General features: G+C 46.8%; 1 protein-coding gene across 1 annotated transcript in view; it reads right to left on the bottom strand.

The window, feature by feature from the left end:
• Positions 1 to 21,410, bottom strand: part of LOC138800496 (sterol 26-hydroxylase, mitochondrial-like) — a 223,648-nt gene that overhangs the window by 20,919 nt on the left and 181,319 nt on the right. The window contains exon 7 of the mRNA XM_069982210.1: positions 4,080 to 4,161. Within this exon, the coding sequence (XP_069838311.1) occupies positions 4,080 to 4,161 (82 nt within the window). The remainder of the gene's footprint in view (positions 1 to 4,079; positions 4,162 to 21,410) is intronic.

The following is a 21,410-nucleotide window of genomic DNA, read 5'->3' as shown; positions in this document are numbered from 1 at the left end:
CAGTAGTAGATGGTGACCCCCCCATGTGGTAGCAGTAGTAGATGGTGACCCCCCCCATGTGGTAGCAGTAGTAGATGGTGACACCCCCCATGTGGTAGCAGTAGTGGATGGTGACACCCCCCATGTAGTAGCAGTAGTGGATGGTGACCCCCCCCCCCTATGTGGTAGCAGTAGTAGATGGTGACACCCCCATGTGGTAGCACTAGTAGATGGTGACCCCCCCCCATGTGGTAGCAGTAGTAGATGGTGACCCCCCCTATGTGGTAGCAGTAGTAGATGGTGACACCCCCATGTGGTAGCACTAGTAGATGGTGACCCCCCCCCATGTGGTAGCAGTAGTAGATGGTGACCCCCCCTATGTGGTAGCAGTAGTAGATGGTGACCCCCCCCTATGTCGTAGCAGTAGTAGATGGTGACCCCCCCATGTGGTAGCAGTAGTAGATGGTGACACCCCCCATGTAGTAGCAGTAGTAAATGGTGACACCCCCCCCCATGGGGTAGCAGTAGTAGATGGTGACCCCCCCCCCCATGTGGTAGCAGTAGTAGATGGTGACCCCCCCCCATGTGGTAGCAGTACTAGATGGTGACGCCCCCCATGTGGTAGCAGTAGTAGATGATGACCCCCACCCCCCCATGGGGTAGCAGTAGTAGATGGTGACCCCCCCATGTGGTAGCAGTAGTAGATGGTGACCCCCCTATGTGGTAGCAGTAGTAGATGGTGACCCCCCCCCCCATGGGGTAGCAGTAGTAGATGGTGACCCCCCCATGTGGTAGCAGTAGTAAATGGTGACACCCCCCATGTGGTAGCAGTAGTAGATGGTGACCCCCCCATGTGGTAGCAGTAGTAGATGGTGACCCCCCCATGTGGTAGCAGTAGTAAATGGTGACACCCCCCATGTGGTAGCAGTAGTAGATGGTGACCCCCCCCCCCTATGTGGTAGCAGTAGTAGATGGTGACCCCCCCCTATGTGGTAGCAGTAGTAGATGGTGACCCCCCCATGTGGTAGCAGTAGTAGATGGTGACCCCCCCTTGTAGTAGCAGTAGTAGATGGTGACCCCCCCCTTGTGGTAGCACTAGTAGATGGTGACACCCCCCATGTGGTAGCAGTAGTAGATGGTGACCCCCCCCATGTGGTAGCAGTAGTAGATGGTGACACCCCCCATGTGGTAGCAGTAGTGGATGGTGACACCCCCCATGTAGTAGCAGTAGTGGATGGTGACCCCCCCCCCCCCCTATGTGGTAGCAGTAGTAGATGGTGACACCCCCATGTGGTAGCACTAGTAGATGGTGACCCCCCCCCATGTGGTAACAGTAGTAGATGGTGACCCCCCCCCCCATGTGGTAGCAGTAGTAGATGGTGACACCCCCCCTATGTGGTAGCAGTAGTAGATGGTGACACCCCCCATGTGGTAGCAGTAGTAGATGGTGACCCCCCCCATGTGGTAGCAGTAGTAGATGGTGACACCCCCCCATGTGGTAGCAGTAGTGGATGGTGACCCCCCCTATGTCGTAGCAGTAGTAGATGGTGACCCCCCCATGTGGTAGCAGTAGTAGATGGTGACCCCCCCCATGTGGTAGCAGTAGTAGATGGTGACACCCCCCCTATGTGGTAGCAGTAGTAGATGGTGACACCCCCCCTATGTGGTAGCAGTAGTAGATGGTGACCCCCCCATGTGGTAGCAGTAGTAGATGGTGACCCCCCCCCCATGTGGTAGCAGTAGTAGATGGTGACCCCCCCCCCATGTGGTAGCAGTAGTAGATGGTGACCCCCCCCATGTGGTAGCAGTAGTGGATGGTGACCCCCCCCCCATGTGGTAGCAGTAGTAGATGGTGACCCCTCCCATGTGGTAGCAGTAGTAGATGGTGACACCCCCCCATGTGGTAGCAGTAGTAGATGGTGACACCCCCCATGTGGTAGCAGTAGTAGATGGTGACACCCCCGCTATGTGGTAGCAGTAGTAGATGGTGACCCCCCCATGTGGTAACAGTAGTAGATGGTGACCCCTCCCATGTGGTAGCAGTAGTAAATGGTGACACCCCCCCATGGGGTAGCAGTAGTAGATGGTGACCCCCCCCCCCATGTGGTAGCAGTAGTAGATGGTGACACCCCCCCCCCCATGTGGTAGCAGTAGTAGATGGTGACCCCCCCATGTGGTAGCAGTAGTAGATGGTGACCCCCCCATGTGGTAGCAGTAGTGGATGGTGACCCCCCCCCCTATGTCGTAGCAGTAGTAGATGGTGACACCCCCCCATGTGGTAGCAGTAGTAGATGGTGACCCCTCCCATGTGGTAGCAGTAGTAGATGGTGACACCCCCCATGTGGTAGCAGTAGTGGATGGTGACCCCCCCTATGTGGTAGCAGTAGTAGATGGTGACACCCCCATGTGGTAGCAGTAGTAGATGGTGACACCCCCCATGTGGTAGCAGTAGTGTATGGTGACCCCCCCCCTATGTGGTAGCAGTAGTAGATGGTGACACCCCCCATGTGGTAGCAGTAGTGGATGGTGACCCCCCCCCCCCTATGTGGTAGCAGTAGCAGATGGTGACCCCCCCATGTGGTAGCAGTAGTAGATGGTGACACCCCCCCATGTGGTAGCAGTAGTAGATGGTGACCCCCCATGTGGTAGCAGTAGTAGATGGTGACCCCTCCCATGTGGTAGCAGTAGTAGATGGTGACACCCCCCCATGTGGTAGCAGTAGTAAATGGTGACACCCCCCCCATGTGGTAGCAGTAGTAGATGGTGACACCCCCCCCCATGTGGTAGCAGTAGTAGATGGTGACACCCCCCCATGTGGTAGCAGTAGTAGATGGTGACCCCCCATGTGGTAGCAGTAGTAGATGGTGACCCCTCCCATGTGGTAGCAGTAGTGGATGGTGACCCCCCTATGTGGTAGCAGTAGTAGATGGTGACACCCCCCATGTAGTAGCAGTAGTAGATGGTGACCCCCCCATGTGGTTGCAGTAGTAGATGGTGACCCCCCCATGTGGTAGCAGTAGTAGATGGTGACACCCCCCATGTGGTAGCAGTAGTAGATGGTGACACCCCCCATGTGGTAGCAGTAGTAGATGGTGACCCCCCCCCCATGTGGTAGCAGTAGTAGATGGTGACACCCCCCATGTGGTAGCAGTAGTGGATGGTGACCCCCCTATGTGGTAGCAGTAGTAGATGGTGACACCCCCCATGTGGTAGCAGTAGTAGTTGGTGACCCCCCCCCCATGTGGTAGCAGTAGTGGATAGTGACCCCCCCATGTGGTAGCAGTAGTGGATGGTGACACCCCCCCATGTGGTAGCAGTAGTAGATGGTGACCCCCCCTATGTGGTAGCAGCAGTAGATGGTGACCCCCCCCCCTATGTGGTAGCAGTAGTGGATAGTGACCCCCCCCCCATGTGGTAGCAGTAGTGGATGGTGACACCCCCCATGTGGTAGCAGTAGTAGATGGTGACACCCCCCCCATGTGGTAGCAGTAGTGGATGGTGACACCCCCCATGTGGTAGCAGTAGTAGATGGTGACCCCCCCCCCCCTATGTGGTAGCAGTAGTAGATGGTGACACCCCCCATGGGGTAGCAGTAGTAGATGGTGACACCCCCCATGTGGTAGCAGTAGTAGATGGTGACACCCCCCATGTGGTAGCAGTAGTAGATGGTGACACCCCCCATGTGGTAGCAGTAGTAGATGGTGACCCCCCTATCTGCTAACGAATAGAGGGTCACAATCTACTACTGCTAACAGTTATTGGGGGTGCAGTTTCCTAGGATACGCAGCTTGTTATATATTGTTTTTGCGTGTTTTAGGGTATTTAGGTGGTGCCCACCCAGCATTGTTGGTTATTTCCTATAGGTTGTGTGAAGCTGCCCTGTCCATTAGCACAGCGAAGACTTCTGCCACCCTACTACCTTACAATGCTGGAACAGTGGTTGTCATCTGCCCCATCCCAAGGTGGTGAGGTGTGATGAGAGCAACAAGAGGCCCTAAGTTACTGCTGACGTATGAGGGGCTTTCTGCTGTGTGTATACGAGTCCACAATGTCTATAACTGGACAGCCAGGAGATGCCAATTCTTTCCACAGGAACTTACATCTTTGGGGAAATAATAGTCTCCGATGATCATCTCCTTCTCTGCAGCTACTCTGGAGTTTGTTGGCACAACAGGATACATCCTAAATAAAAAAGGTCACAATGTCATCTCTCATCATCTACAGGCCGAGCACCAGACAAGAATACAATGCAAACTACACAGTAAAGTAAAAAAGTACCCAAGATGGAGGCAGAACCCTCATAGTAACGTCCAAGAATACAACAAGAAGGCACAACTGTCCCAGTAATGACCAATAATACAACTCCGAGATAAAACTATGGTAGGGCGGCATCTCAGCCCCCTCAGGGCAGTGGTTACAGGACTCTACCTACCTTCTAGGGCAGTGGTTACAGGACTCTACCTACCTTCTAGGGCAGTGGTTACAGGACTCTACCTACCTTCTAGGGCAGTGGTTACAGGACTCTACCTACCTTCTAGGGCAGTGGTTACAGGACTCTACCTACCTTCTAGGGCAGTGGTTACAGGACTCTACCTACCTTCTAGGGCAGTGGTTACAGGACTCTACCTACCTTCTAGGGCAGTGGTTACAGGACTCTACCTACCTTCTAGGGCAGTGGTTACAGGACTCTACCTACCTTCTAGGGCAGTGGTTACAGGACTCTACCTACCTTCTAGGGCAGTGGTTACAGGACTCTACCTACCTTCTAGGGCAGTGGTTACAGGACTCTACCTACCTTCTAGGGCAGTGGTTACAGGACTCTACCTACCTTCTAGGGCAGTGGTTACAGGACTCTACCTACCTTCTAGGGCAGTGGTTACAGGACTCTACCTACCTTCTAGACACTAACAGCAGTGACAGCCTTAAAGGGAACCTGTCACCCCCCGTACCGGGATGACAGGCTCCCGACCCCCCGTTAGAGACCCCTATACTTACCTCATCGCGCCGGGTCCCGCTTCTGGAGGTGGTCGGGTGATGAAGATCTCAGCCGCTGCAGCCTGGCGTGCGCTGAGAGATGAGTCCAACACCCATAGAGAATGACAGGAGAGTCCAGCGCTCCGTCATTCTCTATGAGCGTTGGACTCATCTGTCAGCGCGCGCGCCGGGCTGCAGCGGCTGAGATCTCCGGGACCCGACCGAATCCAGAAGCGGGACCCGGCGCGATGAGGTAAGTATAGGGGTCTCTAACGGGGGGTCGGGAGCCTGTCACCCCGGCACGGGGGGTGACAGGTTCCCTTTAACCTTCGTCCGGCTGACTAGGTACAATTGTACCTATTCCGTTTTAAAATTGCAATAATTTTTTTTCGAAAAGCCGTAGAGGACTGAAATTTAGTGACATCTCTGCAGTTTTGGTCGAGAATATATTGGCCAAATTTCAATAAAATATCTCCACCCCCTTCCGAGATAAGGGGTCGAGATATTTTTGCATCCATAACAAGATGCATAGGTACAAATGTACCCTCATATATTTTGAATGAAGATAATGCAAGGAAAAAGGAATATTTTTTTTTAATGATAATGCTATTTTATTATTATAAACAAGTTAAAAAAACTTCATGTAAATTATAAAAGAAAATGTAAGAAACTTTTTTTATTGATTTTCTTCGCAAGTAATGCATGTTGTCTTTGCTACCGAGTGTTCTTCGCAAATGGGTTTCACACAAACCACACAAGACTTTCTAGTCTTAGGCCCCGTTCCCACTGAGCAAAGCTAGCGGAATTCCGCGACGGAATTGTCCGCCGCGGAATGCCGTTAGCCTCCCGCTCATAATGGGAGTCTATGGGAGGCGCGCGCTGCTGCTCTGTACGCGCTGAAGAATGAACATGTTCATTCTTCAGTGCGGACAGGGCAGGAGCGCGCGCCTCCCATAGAGTCCCATTATGAGCGGGAGGCTAACGGCATTCCGCGGCGGACAATTCCGTCGCGGAATTCCGCTACCTTTGCTCAGTGGGAACGGAGCCTTACGTAGTTTTCGCCTCAGGTCTCGGCAGACATAGCAACTTCCAACCACGGGAGGGTCCACGACTACCATCAGGTATTTGGGGGCCAGCTGCTGCTTGTGATGCTACCACAATGCATCGTCCAAGCACCATTTCTACTGCACCTCGAAGAAAATGGTTTCTCATCATCATTCGTTTTGTATTATGATCTTCAATTAGAGGCATACACAGCTGTTTGCGAGATCTTTCAGGAACTTTCTTCGTTGATCCTTTGTCCTGAAGCTTGGATTGTGTTCTCTGTAGACGATGTAGGAAGCTAACCTAGTGACCTCAATTCTATTGTAGAAAAATGCCAGAGGCCAACGTAATGTTCGTCGTTTCACAGTGTACTCTCCCAACATTTTATCCATAACATCAACTCCGCCTTTTGTTTTCTTGTAGTATTTTATTATCTCTGGCTTGGCTGCTAGTGTCTCTTCAACTTCTCCCGTCATGTGCGTAGAAGATAGAAGCATGACTGATTTGTTCTTCTTTGGTCCATATGAACAGACTGTTGCATCATGATTGTAGGCAAAATTTGTCGAGTTTTCAGGCCTTTCTTTGGGAGGCTGCATGTTACTACATAGGAACCTTCCTCACTGTACCAGCTAGTGTCATGTTCCAGGAGTTCAATACCTTAGCTAGTTCCATGGTTGTAAAGAAGTTATCGGTGGTGACATTTCTTCCAGAGCCTTTATACGAGCTCACTAGGTCCAATACTGTTCCTTCACCAATGTTTACTTGTCGAGGACCATCAGTTGGTTTCCCAGTGTCGAGCTGACCTTGTAATGGGGAGGTGTTTGACGAGTCACAAGCCCAGTTAATCTTTATGCCATATTTAGCTGGTTTGGAAGGTATATACTGGGTAAATTTATACTGGTATATACTGGGTACAATATGCACATGAACAAAATGGTGATTATATCTGGGAAGAACAGCACATTTGGAGCTGAATGAACTTTAGTTTCTGAAACCAAGTAAAGGAGAAAGTCTTCCCACAGTGGATTTATATGAAGGTACAATTGTTAACGTAAAATTATGCAGCCTGACAAAGGTTAAGGCCCGATTACAAGTGATCATCTCCCGAATGGGGCAGATATCGCTCTGTGTAATAAAGACAATGATCACCCGAGGAGAAAGCAATCATTTGTACATCTGCTGATCATGGTCTTTCAAGTTTAAAAATCAGCCGATGGCATATTAACCCCTTAGTCACCGCCGATACGGCTTTCTACGGCGGTCACTAATGGTCCTTATTCTGCTGCCATCAGCTTTTTACGGCGATGGCAGAGAATAAGGCTGCGGGGCCGGGACGGCCCCCACCCCATCCCCCCGGCTACTGGAGGTAGCTGAGGGGTTGGGGCAGTGTGTGGGGTCTGTCCCGCCCCCCCCCTTACCGACGATCGCCGCTATTAACGTTATAGCGGCGACCGTCGGTAAAGGAGATTACCGGTGCTGCCGCCGCCTTTCATCTCCCCCCGCCGTGAATCTACGGCGGGGGGAGATGAAATAAGTGTCCCCCAGACCTCAGATCAGCCCCCCCTAGTGCCCCAATAACTAACCCCCCTCCCCCGGCGGCCATCATTTCCAAGATGGCCGCCGCCATCGCTGTGAACCGACTAATGTCGGTTCACAGCGATGTAAAAGTTAAAATGAATGAAAGCCCCATGCTCTCCGCCACCGGAGGTAGCGGAGAGCATGGGGCAGTCATCGGGGACCCCCCTGTTTGGTCCCGGTACAAGCGATCAGCGGTATATACTATATACCGCTGATCGCTTGTGCCATGTGCATCCAGGCACTTTTTATCCCCTGTCACCATGAATGATTGGTGACAGGGGATAAAAAGTGATGTCCCCCCACCCCCCAAGTCGACCCCCACCCCCCCTGTCACCCCCGTCCCCCAGTCACCCTCCCTTCCCCATATACTCACCTGATCCTGAAGCTCCTTCCTCCTCGACGTCCTGGCTGGTTATGAAGTGCGCATGCGCTCCACAACCAGCCAACTCTGAAAATTTAAAGTGACAGAGACCAATTTGGTCTCTGTCACTGAACTATGATTACTGAGATAGAAAATATCACAGTAATCATAGTAATACAGTGAAAATGAATGTATAAAGTACAAAAAGTGACAAACATACAAAAAAATAAAACACACACTTTTTATTATAGTAATAATTGCAGTTTACTCCCAAATTACCCCTAACCCCTCCCCAGATTACCCGTAACCACCGCACGTTGCCCGTAACCACCGCACATTGCCCGTAACCACCGCACGTTGCCCGTAACCACCACAAATTGCCAGTGACCCCCTCCCGATTGCCCGTAACCACCCCAAATTACATGTACCCACCCCAGATTACCTATAAGCACTTCAGTTTATCAGTAACAATCCCAGATTGTCTGTAACCCTTCCAGGTTGCACATAACCCCCCAGGTTCCCCGTAATCACGCCAGATTACATGTAACCCCCCCCCCAGATTGCACGTAACCACCGTGTGTTGCCTCTGACCACGCCACGATGCCTCTGACCACCGCACGTCGCCTCTGACCACCGCACGTCGCCTCTGACCACCGCACGTCGCCTCTGACCACCGCACGTCGCCTCTGACCACCGCACGTCGCCTCTGACCACGCCACAGCGCCTCTGACCACCCCAAATTGCGAATGACCCCCTCCAGATTGCGGTGCCCATGCCAGATAACAGGTATCCACCCCAGATTGCCTATAAGAACTTCAGTTTATCCGTAACCACCCCACATTGCCCGTAACCACCCCACGTTGCCCATAACCACCCCAGATTGTCAGTAAGCACTGCAGGTTGCCCGTAACCACCCCACGTTGCCCGTAACCACCCCAGATTGTCTGTAAGCACTGCAGGTTGCCCGTAACCACCCCACGTTGCCCGTAACCACCCCAGATTGTCTGTAAGCACTGCAGGTTGCCCGTAACCACCCCACGTTGCCCGTATCCACCCCAGATTGTCTGTAAGCACTGCAGGTTGCCCATAACCACCCCACGTTTCCTGTAACCATCCCAGATTGTCTGTAAGCACAGCAGATTGCCCGTAACCAGCCCACGTTGCCTGTAACCAGCCCACGTTGCCTGTAACCACCCCACGTTGCCGTAACCACAGCAGGTTGCCCGTGACCACCACACGTTGCCCATAACCACCCCAGATTACCTGTAACCACCTCAGGTTGCCCGTTACCACCCCAGGTTGCCCGTGACCACCCCACATTACCTGTAATCTCATTTTTTTTTATTGTATTTTAGTAACTGCGCTATTCTAATAACCATTACTAGCTGCGGTTTTGCTCCTGTAAATTGGCGCTCCTTCCCTTCTGAGCCCTGCTGTGTGCCCATACAGTGGTTTATGCCCACATATGGGGTACCGTTGTACTCAGGAGAACCTGCGTTACAGATTTTGGGGTACGTTTTCTCTCCTGTTCCTCGTCAAATTGAGAAATTTCAAACTAAACCAACATATTATTGGAAAAATTAGAGTTTTTCATTTTTACTGGCTAATTTTGAATACTTTCCTCTAATACCTGTGGGGTAAAAATGGTCACCACACACCAAGATGAATTCTTTGAGGGGTGCACTTTCCAAAATGGGGTGACTTTTGGGGGGAATCTATTCTGCTGACACTACAGGGGCTCTGCAAACGCACCTGGCGCTCAGAAACTTCTTCAGCAAAATCTGCACTGAAAATGCTAATTGGCGCTCCTTCCCTTCTGAGCCCGGCTGTGTGCCCATGCAGTGGTTTATGCCCACATATGGGGTACCGTTCTACTCAGGAGAACCTGCTTTACATATATTGGGGTGACATTTCTCTCCTGTTCCTCGAGAAATTGAGAAATTTCAAACTAAAGGAACATATTATTGGAAAAAATCGAGTTTTTCATTTTTACTGTCTACTTTTGAATACTTTCCTGTAATACCTGTGGGGTCAAAATGGTCACCACACCCCAAAATAAATTCTTTGAGGGGTGCACTTTCTAAAATGGGGTGACTTATTGGGAGATTTTACTACACTGGCACTACAGGGGCTCTGCAATCGCACCTGGCGCTCGGAAACTTCTTCAGCAAAATCTGCATTGAAAAAGCTAATTGGCGCTCCCTTCCTTCTGAGCCCTCCTGTGTGCCCATGCAGTGGTTTATGCCCACATATGAGGTACCTTTTCACTTAGGAGAACCTGTGTTACAAATTTTGGGGTACTTTTTTCCTCTTGTTCCTCATAAAATTGAGAAATTTCAAACTAAAAGAACATAATATTGGAAAAATTTGAGTTTTTCATTTTTACTGTCTACTTTTGAATACTTTCCTCTAATACCTGTGGGGTCAAAATGGTCACCACACACCAAGATGAATACTTTGAGGGGTGCACTTTCCAAAATGGAGTGACTTATGGCGAGATTTTACTCCGCTGACACTACAGGGGCTCTGCAAACGCACCTGTCGCTCGGAAACTTCTGCAGCAAAATCTGCATTGAAAAAGCTAATTGGCGCTCCTTCCCTTCTGAGCCCTCCTGTGTGCCCATGCAGTGGTTTATGCTCACATATGGGGTACCGTTGTACTCAGGAGAACCTGCGTTACAAATTTTGGGGTACTTTTTTCCTCTTGTTCCTCGTGAAATTTCAAACTAAACGAACATATTATTGGAAGAATTCGAGTTTTTCATTTTTACTGTCTTCTTTTGAATACTTTCCTGTAATACCTGTGGGGTCAAAATGGTCACCACACAACAAGATGAATTCTTTGAGGGGTGTACTTTCCAAAATGGGGTGACTTATGGGGGGTTTTCTCTCTGCGGACACTACAGGGGCTCTGCAAACGCACCTGGCGCTCAGAAACTTCTTCAGCAAAATTTGCATTGGAAAAGCTAATTGGCGCTCCCTTCCTTCTGAGCCCTGCTGTGTGCCCCTACAGTGGTTTACGCCCACATATGGGGTACCGTTATACTCAAGAGAACCTGCATTACAAATTTTGGGGTGCTTTTTGTCTCATATTCCTTTTGAAAATGAGAAACTTTAATCTAAACGTATATATTATTGGAAAATTAAAATTTTCAATTTTTTTTACTGCCTAATTGTGAATACTTTCCTCCAGCCCCTGTAGGGTTAAAATGCTCATTATACCCCTAGATTAATTCTTTAAGGTGTGTAGTTTCCAAAATGGGGTCACTTATGGGGGTTTTCAGGATACCAGACTTCTAAATCCATTTAAAAAAAGAACTGGTCCCTAAAAAAATCAGTTTCACGAAAATGTGATAATTTGCTGATACATTTATAAGCCCCATAACACCCTAAAAAAGTAAAATATGTTTCCCAAATTATGCCAGAATAAAGAAGACATATTGGTAATGTGACTTGGTAACTAATTTATGTGCTACGACTTTCTTTTTTTAGAAGCAGAGAATTTCAAAGTTCATAAAATGTAAATTTTTTCAATTTTTCATGATATTTTGATGTTTTTCACAAAAAACACACAAAATAGTGACCAAATTTTGCCACTAACATAAAGTGCCATATGTCACGAAAAAACAATCTCAGAATCGCTAGCATACGTTAAAGCATCACTGAGCTATAAGAGCATAAAGTGAGACAGGTCAGATTTTGAAAAATTAGCCTGGTCATTAAGGCACAAACTAGCTGCAGCACGAAGGGGTTAAAGGGGTACTCAGCGTCAATATACAGAAACTAATAAAGATGTTACACTTACCTCTCCATGCTCCCTGGTGTCCACCTACCTTGTTTCTGTGTCCCCCGCTGACAGCAGCCACCACCGACACTTCCAAACTGGTCTCTACAGCAACAGACCGCTTAGCCATTCAATGAACCAAACCAGAAATAGACGGAGGAATATAGGGCATATAAATCACAGTGCACACCAATGTCAAATTAAAATAGCTTTATTGATCTGGCTAATGGTGCGTTTACACGAAACTATAATTGGCCCCATCGTACGATTAACGATGTCGGAGTAACGTTTTTTTTTTCATTACTTGTCATAGAAGAAAAATTGAGAGTGCACTCACCATAAAAACTTTCTTTATTGAGTCCTTTAAAAATCGCAATCCATAGCAGACAACGGCATGGCACGCCAGCACCCTCCACTGATTGTTACAGCTGTTTCGTGCTAATCACAGCACTTCCTCTGACGTCACCCCTTCAGCTGTGTCTGCGGCTTAAAGGGCCAAGCCACTGACGTCAGTAGAAGGGGTGTTACAATAATAAAAAATTATATAGAAATAGATAAAAGCATATTAATACAATCCAGGGACAATTACAAAAACATAGAGAGAGATCAATTCTATCGTTTAAACCACATAAGCCTTGTGCATTGGTGGAGAGAATCCATCGCGCTTCTCTGTGTAGTACCTTATCTTGGTCTCTACCTCTTCTTCTTTGGACACGTTCTAGACCCATAAACTTTAAAGCTGAGATTTCATTATTATGAACTTCTCTCATATGTTGTATTAAGCGTGGTACCCCTTTACCTGTGCGGAGAGATCTTGCATGTTCATAGAATCTCCTATTTAGTTTCCTCACTGTTTAGCCAATATAAAACAGCCCGCAATCGCACACTAAGGCGTATACGACCCCGCTAGTGCGGCAACAGATCATGTCTGATTTATTAGCAGTAACACCTCCTACTGTAACAGACTTACCAGGGAGGAAGTTATCACACCAATTACTATTATTTTCAGACGATAGTTTACTGTGTACTAAAGGGTCCCGAATATTTTTAGCCCTTTTTAACGTGATCAAAGGTACATCTGCAAAGCATTGAGAGTATTGGATCCCGTTTTACCATGAACCAGTTGTCTTTTATCACTCGTTTAATTTTCTCTGCTAATGGGGAAAATTTGAAAGAAAACGCAAAACGTGTCTTCACACCTTGCGTTTCTTCCACTTGCGTTTTCTGTGCGTTTTTATTAATCTTACATAGTAAGGACGATCGTTGTTTATTAAATGCTTCATACCTTGCTTTTTCTAATTCTTTTTCAGGATAACCTCTTAAGATCAAGCGCTGCATTAGTTCGTCTGACTTTTCAAGGTAAGTGTCATTGTCGCTATTGATCCTTCTTAACCTTAAGAACTGCCCATAAGGGAGAGCTCTTTTTGTATGGTTTGGATGGTAGCTTTTATAGTGTAGGAAAGCGTTTGTAGCTGTCGGCTTACGGTAGCTTGCTGTATGCAACATGTCATCCTTGATAGTGACCAGGACATCCAAGAACTCAATTTCACTAGTGCTACTTTTACTGGTGAATCGCATGTTCATAGAATTATTAGTCATATATTCGACAAACTCATAAAATTCATTAACCGGTCCACTCCAAATTACGAAGACATCGTCCACAAATCTGTGGTACCTTACGATGTACTTCGCAAAAGGATTATTGGGGGAGAACACCATCACTTTTTCCAGTACTGCCAGGTAAAGGTTTGCGAAGGTACATGCCACGGGAGTACCCATTGCAGTACCTTCTTTCTGAACAAACCATTCCCCATTAAATTGAAATACATTATTTTGTAAGATTAACATAAGGGCGTCACAGATAAAATCTATACAGGCCTCACTCTTATCGGTTAATTTATCTGTGACGCCCTTATGTTAATCTTACAAAATAATGTATTTCAATTTAATGGGGAATGGTTTGTTCAGAAAGAAGGTACTGCAATGGGTACTCCCGTGGCATGTACCTTCGCAAACCTTTACCTGGCAGTACTGGAAAAAGTGATGGTGTTCTCCCCCAATAATCCTTTTGCGAAGTACATCGTAAGGTACCACAGAGGTCTTCGTAATTTGGAGTGGAACGGTTAATGAATTTTATGAGTTTGTCGAATATATGACTAATAATTCTATGAACATGCGATTCACCAGTAAAAGTAGCACTAGTGAAATTGAGTTCTTGGATGTCCTGGTCACTATCAAGGATGACATGTTGCATACAGCAAGCTACCGTAAGCCGACAGCTACAAACGCTTTCCTACACTATAAAAGCTACCATCCAAACCATACAAAAAGAGCTCTCCCTTATGGGCAGTTCTTAAGGTTAAGAAGGATCAATAGCGACAATGACACTTACCTTGAAAAGTCAGACGAACTAATGCAGCGCTTGATCTTAAGAGGTTATCCTGAAAAAGAATTAGAAAAAGCAAGGTATGAAGCATTTAATAAACAACGATCGTCCTTACTATGTAAGATTAATAAAAACGCGCAGAAAACGCAAGTGGAAGAAACGCAAGGTGTGAAGACACGTTTTGCGTTTTCTTTCAAATTTTCCCCATTAGCAGAGAAAATTAAACGAGTGATAAAAGACAACTGGTTCATGGTAAAACGGGATCCAATACTCTCAATGCTTTGCAGATGTACCTGTGATCACGTTAAAAAGGGCTAAAAATATTCGGGACCCTTTAGTACACAGTAAACTATCGTCTGAAAATAATAGTAATTGGTGTGATAACTTCCTCCCTGGTAAGTCTGTTACAGTAGGAGGTGTTACTGCTAATAAATCAGACATGATCTGTTGCCGCACTAGCGGGGTCGTATACGCCTTAGTGTGCGATTGCGGGCTGTTTTATATTGGCAAAACAGTGAGGAAACTAAATAGGAGATTCTATGAACATGCAAGATCTCTCCGCACAGGTAAAGGGGTACCACGCTTAATACAACATATGAGAGAAGTTCATAATAATGAAATCTCAGCTTTAAAGTTTATGGGTCTAGAACGTGTCCAAAGAAGAAGAAGAAGAAGAAGAGGTAGAGACCAAGATAAGGTGCTACTACACAGAGAAGCGCGATGGATTCTCTCCACCAATGCACAAGGCTTATGTGGTTTAAACGATAGAATTGATCTCTCTCTATGTTTTTGTAATTGTCCCTGGATTGTATTAATATGCTTTTATGTATTTCTATATAATTTTTTATTATTGTAACACCCCTTCTACTGACGTCAGTGGCTTGGCCCTTTAAGCCGCAGACACAGCTGAAGGGGTGACGTCAGAGGAAGTGCTGTGATTAGCACGAAACAGCTGTAACGATCAGTGGAGGGTGCTGGCGTGCCATGCCGTTGTCTGCTATGGATTGCGATTTTTAAAGGACTCAAAGAAAGTTTTTATGGTGAGTGCGCTCTCAATTTTTCTTCTATGACAAGTATTGGATGGACTATGTTTATTCGAGTAGTTTGCACCACCTGAACTGTGGCCACAATCCGTTCCCCTTACTACCTGCACAACCTAATAAGAATCCCGTCCTTTGTATCCCGTAGTGCCGACTACTTTATCTACATTCTTGCTGTTTTTTTTTTCTCATAACGATCAGCGTTTAGACGGAACGATACATCGTACGGAAAATTCGTTTTGCAATCTTTTTGCGATCGCTTAAGTCTATCTCACACATTGGTTAAATCGGCGAACAACTGTTTACACAGAACGATCTGCGATTTTTTTGCGAACAACGATTTGACAACATGTTGTAAAATCAAAATGAACGATTTCTTGTTCGTCATTTGTTCGCTGCGTTTACACGTACAATTATCGTTTGAATTCGATCGTTATTGCGCAAATTCACACGATAATCGTTACGTGTAAACGCACCATTACACAAACTGATAAAAACAATTAAAATAATATGGACGGGAACAGCAGTTTGGCCATCAACAATGCCTTTTCCAGCATGATGGAGCACATTGCCATAAAGCAAAGGTGATAACTAAATGGCTCAGGGAACAAAACAGAGAGATTTTGGGTCCATGGCCTGGAAACTCCCCAGATCTTAATCCCATTGGGAACTTGTGGTCAATCATCAAGAGACGGGTGGACAAACAAAAACCAACAAACTCTGACAAAATGCAAGCATTGATTTGTGCAAGAATGGACGGCTATCAGTCAGGATTTGGTCCAGAAGTTGTATGAGAGCAGCCGGGGAGAATTGCAGAGGTCCTGAAGAAGAAGCCGCAACACTGCAAATACTATAGACCTGCTGCAGTAACTCATCTACCTGTCAGTATAAGCTTCTGTTACTCAGAATATGATTGTATTATATTTCTGTATGTGATAAAAACATCTGACAAACACACAGAAAACCAGAGGGCAGAGGATCATGGGAAATAGAAGATTTGTGTCATGGCCATGACTGTACATACCATCACCAGATAAAATATAAGCGCAAAGAAGAATCTACTAATCGATAAATCTTTATAAATACGGAATAAAATAAAAAAAACATAACTACAATGATCCAAATATAATCTAATCCTGCATAAATACCAATGTATCATTTTATTCAGATTTATTGATTAGTACATTCTTCTTTGCGCTTATATTTTATCTGGTGACGGTATTTATGTGTCACGTATGCCTGCGCTTATACTTAGAACTCGTAGACCTTGTAATTCTATTGTGCGTATATAAATGGTTTTATCTGCACTTGCGTTTTGATAAACTACTAGTGTGATTCAGCGTCTACAGACTGCCTAGATGCCATTGCGCCTGCATCATAGCAAACCATTGTGCGCATGCATGCTTGTTGCTCTTGCTTATCATGTGACGGGCCGAGTCACATGATTGTACGTGGTGACGTTGGACGTACTTTGATTGAGAATAGGAATGTATACATTATGATGACATGGACTGGGTCACATGATTACACAAAGAGAGAACGGACGCCAATGATTGTATTAAGTGAGCGTGCATAGTTACATCATCCGTGCTAAGCACGTTGCATAGCCACGGACTCCACTTCCGCCCGGAGCCGCCATCATGGCGTGCCGCAGGCCACTTCTGGGATTCTCATTACTGAGGTATATATACCGGCAATCTTGTGTCATGCATTCACTCCTGCCAAAGCCACAACGTGGTGGCGAAACGCGTGGAGTTTCCTCTCCACTACTGCTTGGGGACTTTGTGGGGGGTATTTGTCCTTATTGCATGTTGTATTGTTCTTTTCTGTGATCTACCATTTTCTGATAGGCATCTCTTTGACGGTCTGCCCTCTTATGTAAAGTCTTGCATGTGGTAAGACCTGTAGTAGTGTCCATATCATTTTAATTGTTTTTATTAGTTTGTTAGCCAGATCAATAAAGCTATTTTAATTTGACATTGGTGTGCACTGTGATTTATATGCCCTATATTTATCGGTCTTTTTTTGTTTGGTTCATTGGTTTTAGATGATAGTGTACACAGTAGCACCCCCTCTCATTATTGTTGATATTTGTGGTGCCCGCTTTTGCCTTTTTCATTCGCTTAGCCATTCACTGACCAAGACAGGACAGGGCCGCAGGCAGGGACTGGCTGAACAGGCTGTCACTGCAGAGACAGGGCAGGAGGAGAGGTAAGTGTAAGATCTCTATTATTTTCTATATACTGACACTGGAGTACCCCTTTAAAGAAAGGGCTGCAGGGACATTGCTAATGATATACATAAAGCCCTTGCTGATCGATCACCGAGCTGTCTCGTAGGCTCTGTAAGAGAACGCTGAGCTAGCAGATCAGTGCTTGCTTACTCCACACATCGAAGCACGTTATACGGCCCCAACTGGACTGTAACACGCTAAAAGAGCTAAAAGAGACTTGAAGCGCTGAAAACCCTGCGGAAGCCGTTTGACATCACTCGGGGGGTGAAGACAGCGCTCAGAGACAAGATCCAGCCAAGCCTCCTGTGACATCAAAGGATGATGCGTTGTCTAGGCAGAGACGGAGCTGGAGATAATAGATATTTTATAGTCCTTCTATTTTAAAGCTGAAGCTGCTACTATTAGTTCATATCACCATAATCACCATGATGTTGACAAAGGTACAAATACAGGCGTATTTTCATAATTATGTCCGTAAATAAGGATCATGATCTTTATTTACAAATTTATTTACAGACATAATTCTCAAAATACAGCCGTATTGTCACTTAAAAAAACGTGAATATACTATCATAGGGATATCACTTTGCGGTAGGTCATCAGGTCCAGACTGTTCCATCATCCCAGACTGGTTTTTCAGGGATAGCTGGTGGGCAGCTGCTGTCACACAACCTGTTGTCAGCCAACCAGAACCTTCCACCTTAATGATAGAACAGGACCCAACCATGGTCCTTGAGCTGCGATACCACCAGTAGCACAAGCTCCACAGGAGTTTATGGGAGCCCAGAGGAGACTGCGCCCTTCAAGAGTCTATACTACAGTGATGGCACTAGACAGGAAGCATCCGGCCGTAGTCAGTCTACAGAATCCTTTTAAAACTCGGTTTGGGCAGTTACGCCCATGTTAAAGCAAGATTCATCAGCTATATCTGTTGCTTGTGCTATGTTGGCCCTATACTTATATTATATTGCAGTGGAATATTGCTTATGCTTACAGGGGGGGTGTAAATAGTTTTTGTAGGCGATTGGGTTTTAAAACAAGGACTGAGCCATGGACTCCCAGTACCACTTTTAAAGGACAACTTCCACTGGACCCCCCCCCCCCCCCCAAAAAAAAACAAAACAAAACCACAGACACCATACTCACCATCCCTCCGGTGATGATCGCCACTCAATTCGCCCGCCATCCGCCTCTCCGTCACTGCCAACCAGCGATGTCTCTCACTTCCGGGTCTAGGGGATGGAAAAGGCTGCTGGTGCGCATGTGCACCTTTTCTATCCCAATTACTTTCCATGAAGACGGCGAGGAGGAAGAAGACCCGGACCGCCCCCCGGCTCTGACGTTGTCGTTACAAGATGACGCCTGGGAGAAGAGGACGGTGACGACCGTAATAGGTAATGTATAATTTCTTTAACATTCCCGGGGTGGGGGTGGGGGGGGGGTGAAAGTGGGGGAAGGGGGCCAGACCGGGTATTTAACCACATTACAAAGTTATATAACTTTGTAATGTGTGTTAAATAAGCAAAAAAAAAAAAAATTTGTGGGAGTTGTCCTTTTGAGGTCCCATGGACAATGTTTGATGACTCTCAAGGACCAGAAAATAGGGACTCTGGGTTTGCTTTTTCGACAGTGAAAATAAGTTAGACACAAAAGCACAGGAACAAATCTGAGGAGAGAAATTGTACAAGAGCTCTTTGTACCAGGTCTATAGCCATCCCAAGGTTCTCAGCTGTGAGGCCCAGAGGCCTCTGAACACATTAAAGGGAATGTCTCAATAGGTATACGGTGCCTCAAAGATGGCAGCACATACTAGTGCCAGAAATGCTGAACAGAGGAGTGTGTTATTTACATCACTGTTCATCTGTTCTCCTGATATGCAGAACAATAGACTTCATATACATCATACTATAGACAGACAACTGCCAATCGGGAGCTAGCCCTCATGAATATGGAGAACTGCTGAGCACACGCACATAATGGAGAAGACTAGTGTGCGTTGCTCAGAGTCCTCGCTATTCAGGTGGATATCTCCAGATCAGTTGCACATAATGTCATTAGAAAGGTACCGCGCCGGTCTATTCCCGGGCACTGGCCCGGCATGAAGCGCTGGGGGGCAGGCCCCTGGGGACCACACTGATTGATTGATCTTGTAATGTTCCTGTTTGTTACCCCTATCTATTGTATAGCGCTCTGGAATTAAGGGCGCTTTATAAATAAGTAATAATAAAAAATAAAATTGTTTGCATCAGCCAATTTACCATTTAAATGCCTCTGTCTGAAATGACAGCAGCATTCAAATCTCTGTACAAAAAAAGGCATCATTGGTGGTCCAATGTGGTGATCAGCCTCCACTGATTCGATGCCAGGCCTCAGTGCTTTGAAACTGATCCTGGCTTGGCAATCATTTACTATGGGCTTCATCAGCCCATAGTAATCGAGCACTGATTGCATATAAGTCCCCTAGAGCAGTGTTTCTCAACCTTTTCAAGCCAAGTACCCCTATGTGATCAGATGTCCGAACTGAGTACCCCCATGAATGCGATCGGTTATAAACATTAACTAAATAAGGCAGAGATCACACTGCAGCCATAGGCTCTGTATAAAGGGGATCTGATCTGGGAATCAACTACTGACAATGAGATTGATCGGCACATCCAATTAATGCTCAAGTAATGTCAAATACTAATGCCACCTCTAGCCTGAAACCATGATCCATCCGCAGTAGCAATGCCCCCTACCCAATAATAATGTCTACTGTGGCCCGAAATACTTCCCATGCAACCAGGTGTGCCCATGTATCCAGATATGCCCCATGCAGATGTTCCACTTGCAGCTGGGTGTGCCCCCCTGAAGCCAGATATTCCCATTTTAACCAGGTATGACCAATACAACCGGGTGCCCCTTGTGATCAGGTATGCTCCATGCAGCCATAAATATCCTTTGCACCTGGATTTGGCCTTTGTATCCAGCTATACCCCCTGTGGTCAGGTATACCTCTTGTAGCCAGAGATGACATATTCCCCCAGCAGCTAGATGTACCCCATGTGGTCAGAAGTGCCCCCCCATACCCGTCAACAGGTATGCTGTCTCTGCAGTCAGGTATGCCCTTCTTGCCATCTGGTATGCCCCCCTGCAGTTTGTGATTTGGTATGTCACCCCTGCCATCTGGTTTGCCCCCTACCTGCAGTCAGGTATGCCCCCTGTGTGGTCTGATATGCTCCCCCTTGCAGTCTGTAGTCTGGTATGCCCACCACCACCATTTGTTATACGCCCGAGGTCTGGTGTGTCCCCCTGCCATTAGGATGCCCCTTTCTGCGGTCCAGTATGTTCACTGTAGCATAGGGTAAGAGTATACTGACGGTCTCCCCACACATGCGGATACTGTGTAATGAAGGGTTGGGCTGGGGGAGGGGCTGGAGAGGGCTATTAAATATAAACCTCTGGAAAGAGGAGAGAGATCAGGGTGCAATTACATCCAGTGACGTCTTCTCTCATCAGAGTTGTTCACTCCATTTTCTTCTCCATTTGGTTCAGGCCATCATGAAGACTTCTGTTAGGACTTCTGTTAGCCATTACTTTTTTTTAATTTTTAAAGCGTCACTGTCACTATTGCCCCCCCCCCCCCCCCAGAAATAAATAGTCCAGGTGATTTTAATAAACTTTGTAATTGGGTTTATTAGGCAAATCTACCATTATCTGCATGAAAAAAGACTTTAACCCAGGTCCTCTCTCTCTCTCTCATCCACTGCTCATTATCAGGAAATCGGGTCTTGCTGCATCAGACATGCCACTGTCTGTTCTATGGAAAGGGGAGGGGGGAGGAGGGAGCAGGGAGATTAGTTGGCAGCAGAGAGCAGAGAACAAAGGATTACACAGCAGGAGTTGTGTGAAAGCCTCTATTCAGAGGTCAGTACTGACTACAGAGGAGAGAGCCCCGTGATGTAGCTGTAAATTAACTCTTTGTTGTCCTGTTTTGGTGCCTCCTCTCCCTCCACCCCTCCCCTCTCCATAGAGAACAACGAAGACAGGGG

The sequence above is a fragment of the Dendropsophus ebraccatus genome, chromosome 9, assembly GCF_027789765.1.
Source record: "Dendropsophus ebraccatus isolate aDenEbr1 chromosome 9, aDenEbr1.pat, whole genome shotgun sequence".
Lineage (NCBI taxonomy): Eukaryota > Metazoa > Chordata > Amphibia > Anura > Hylidae > Dendropsophus > Dendropsophus ebraccatus.
The sequence above is the reverse complement of the archived record's forward strand: the minus strand, read 5'-3'. Positions and strand labels throughout refer to the sequence as shown.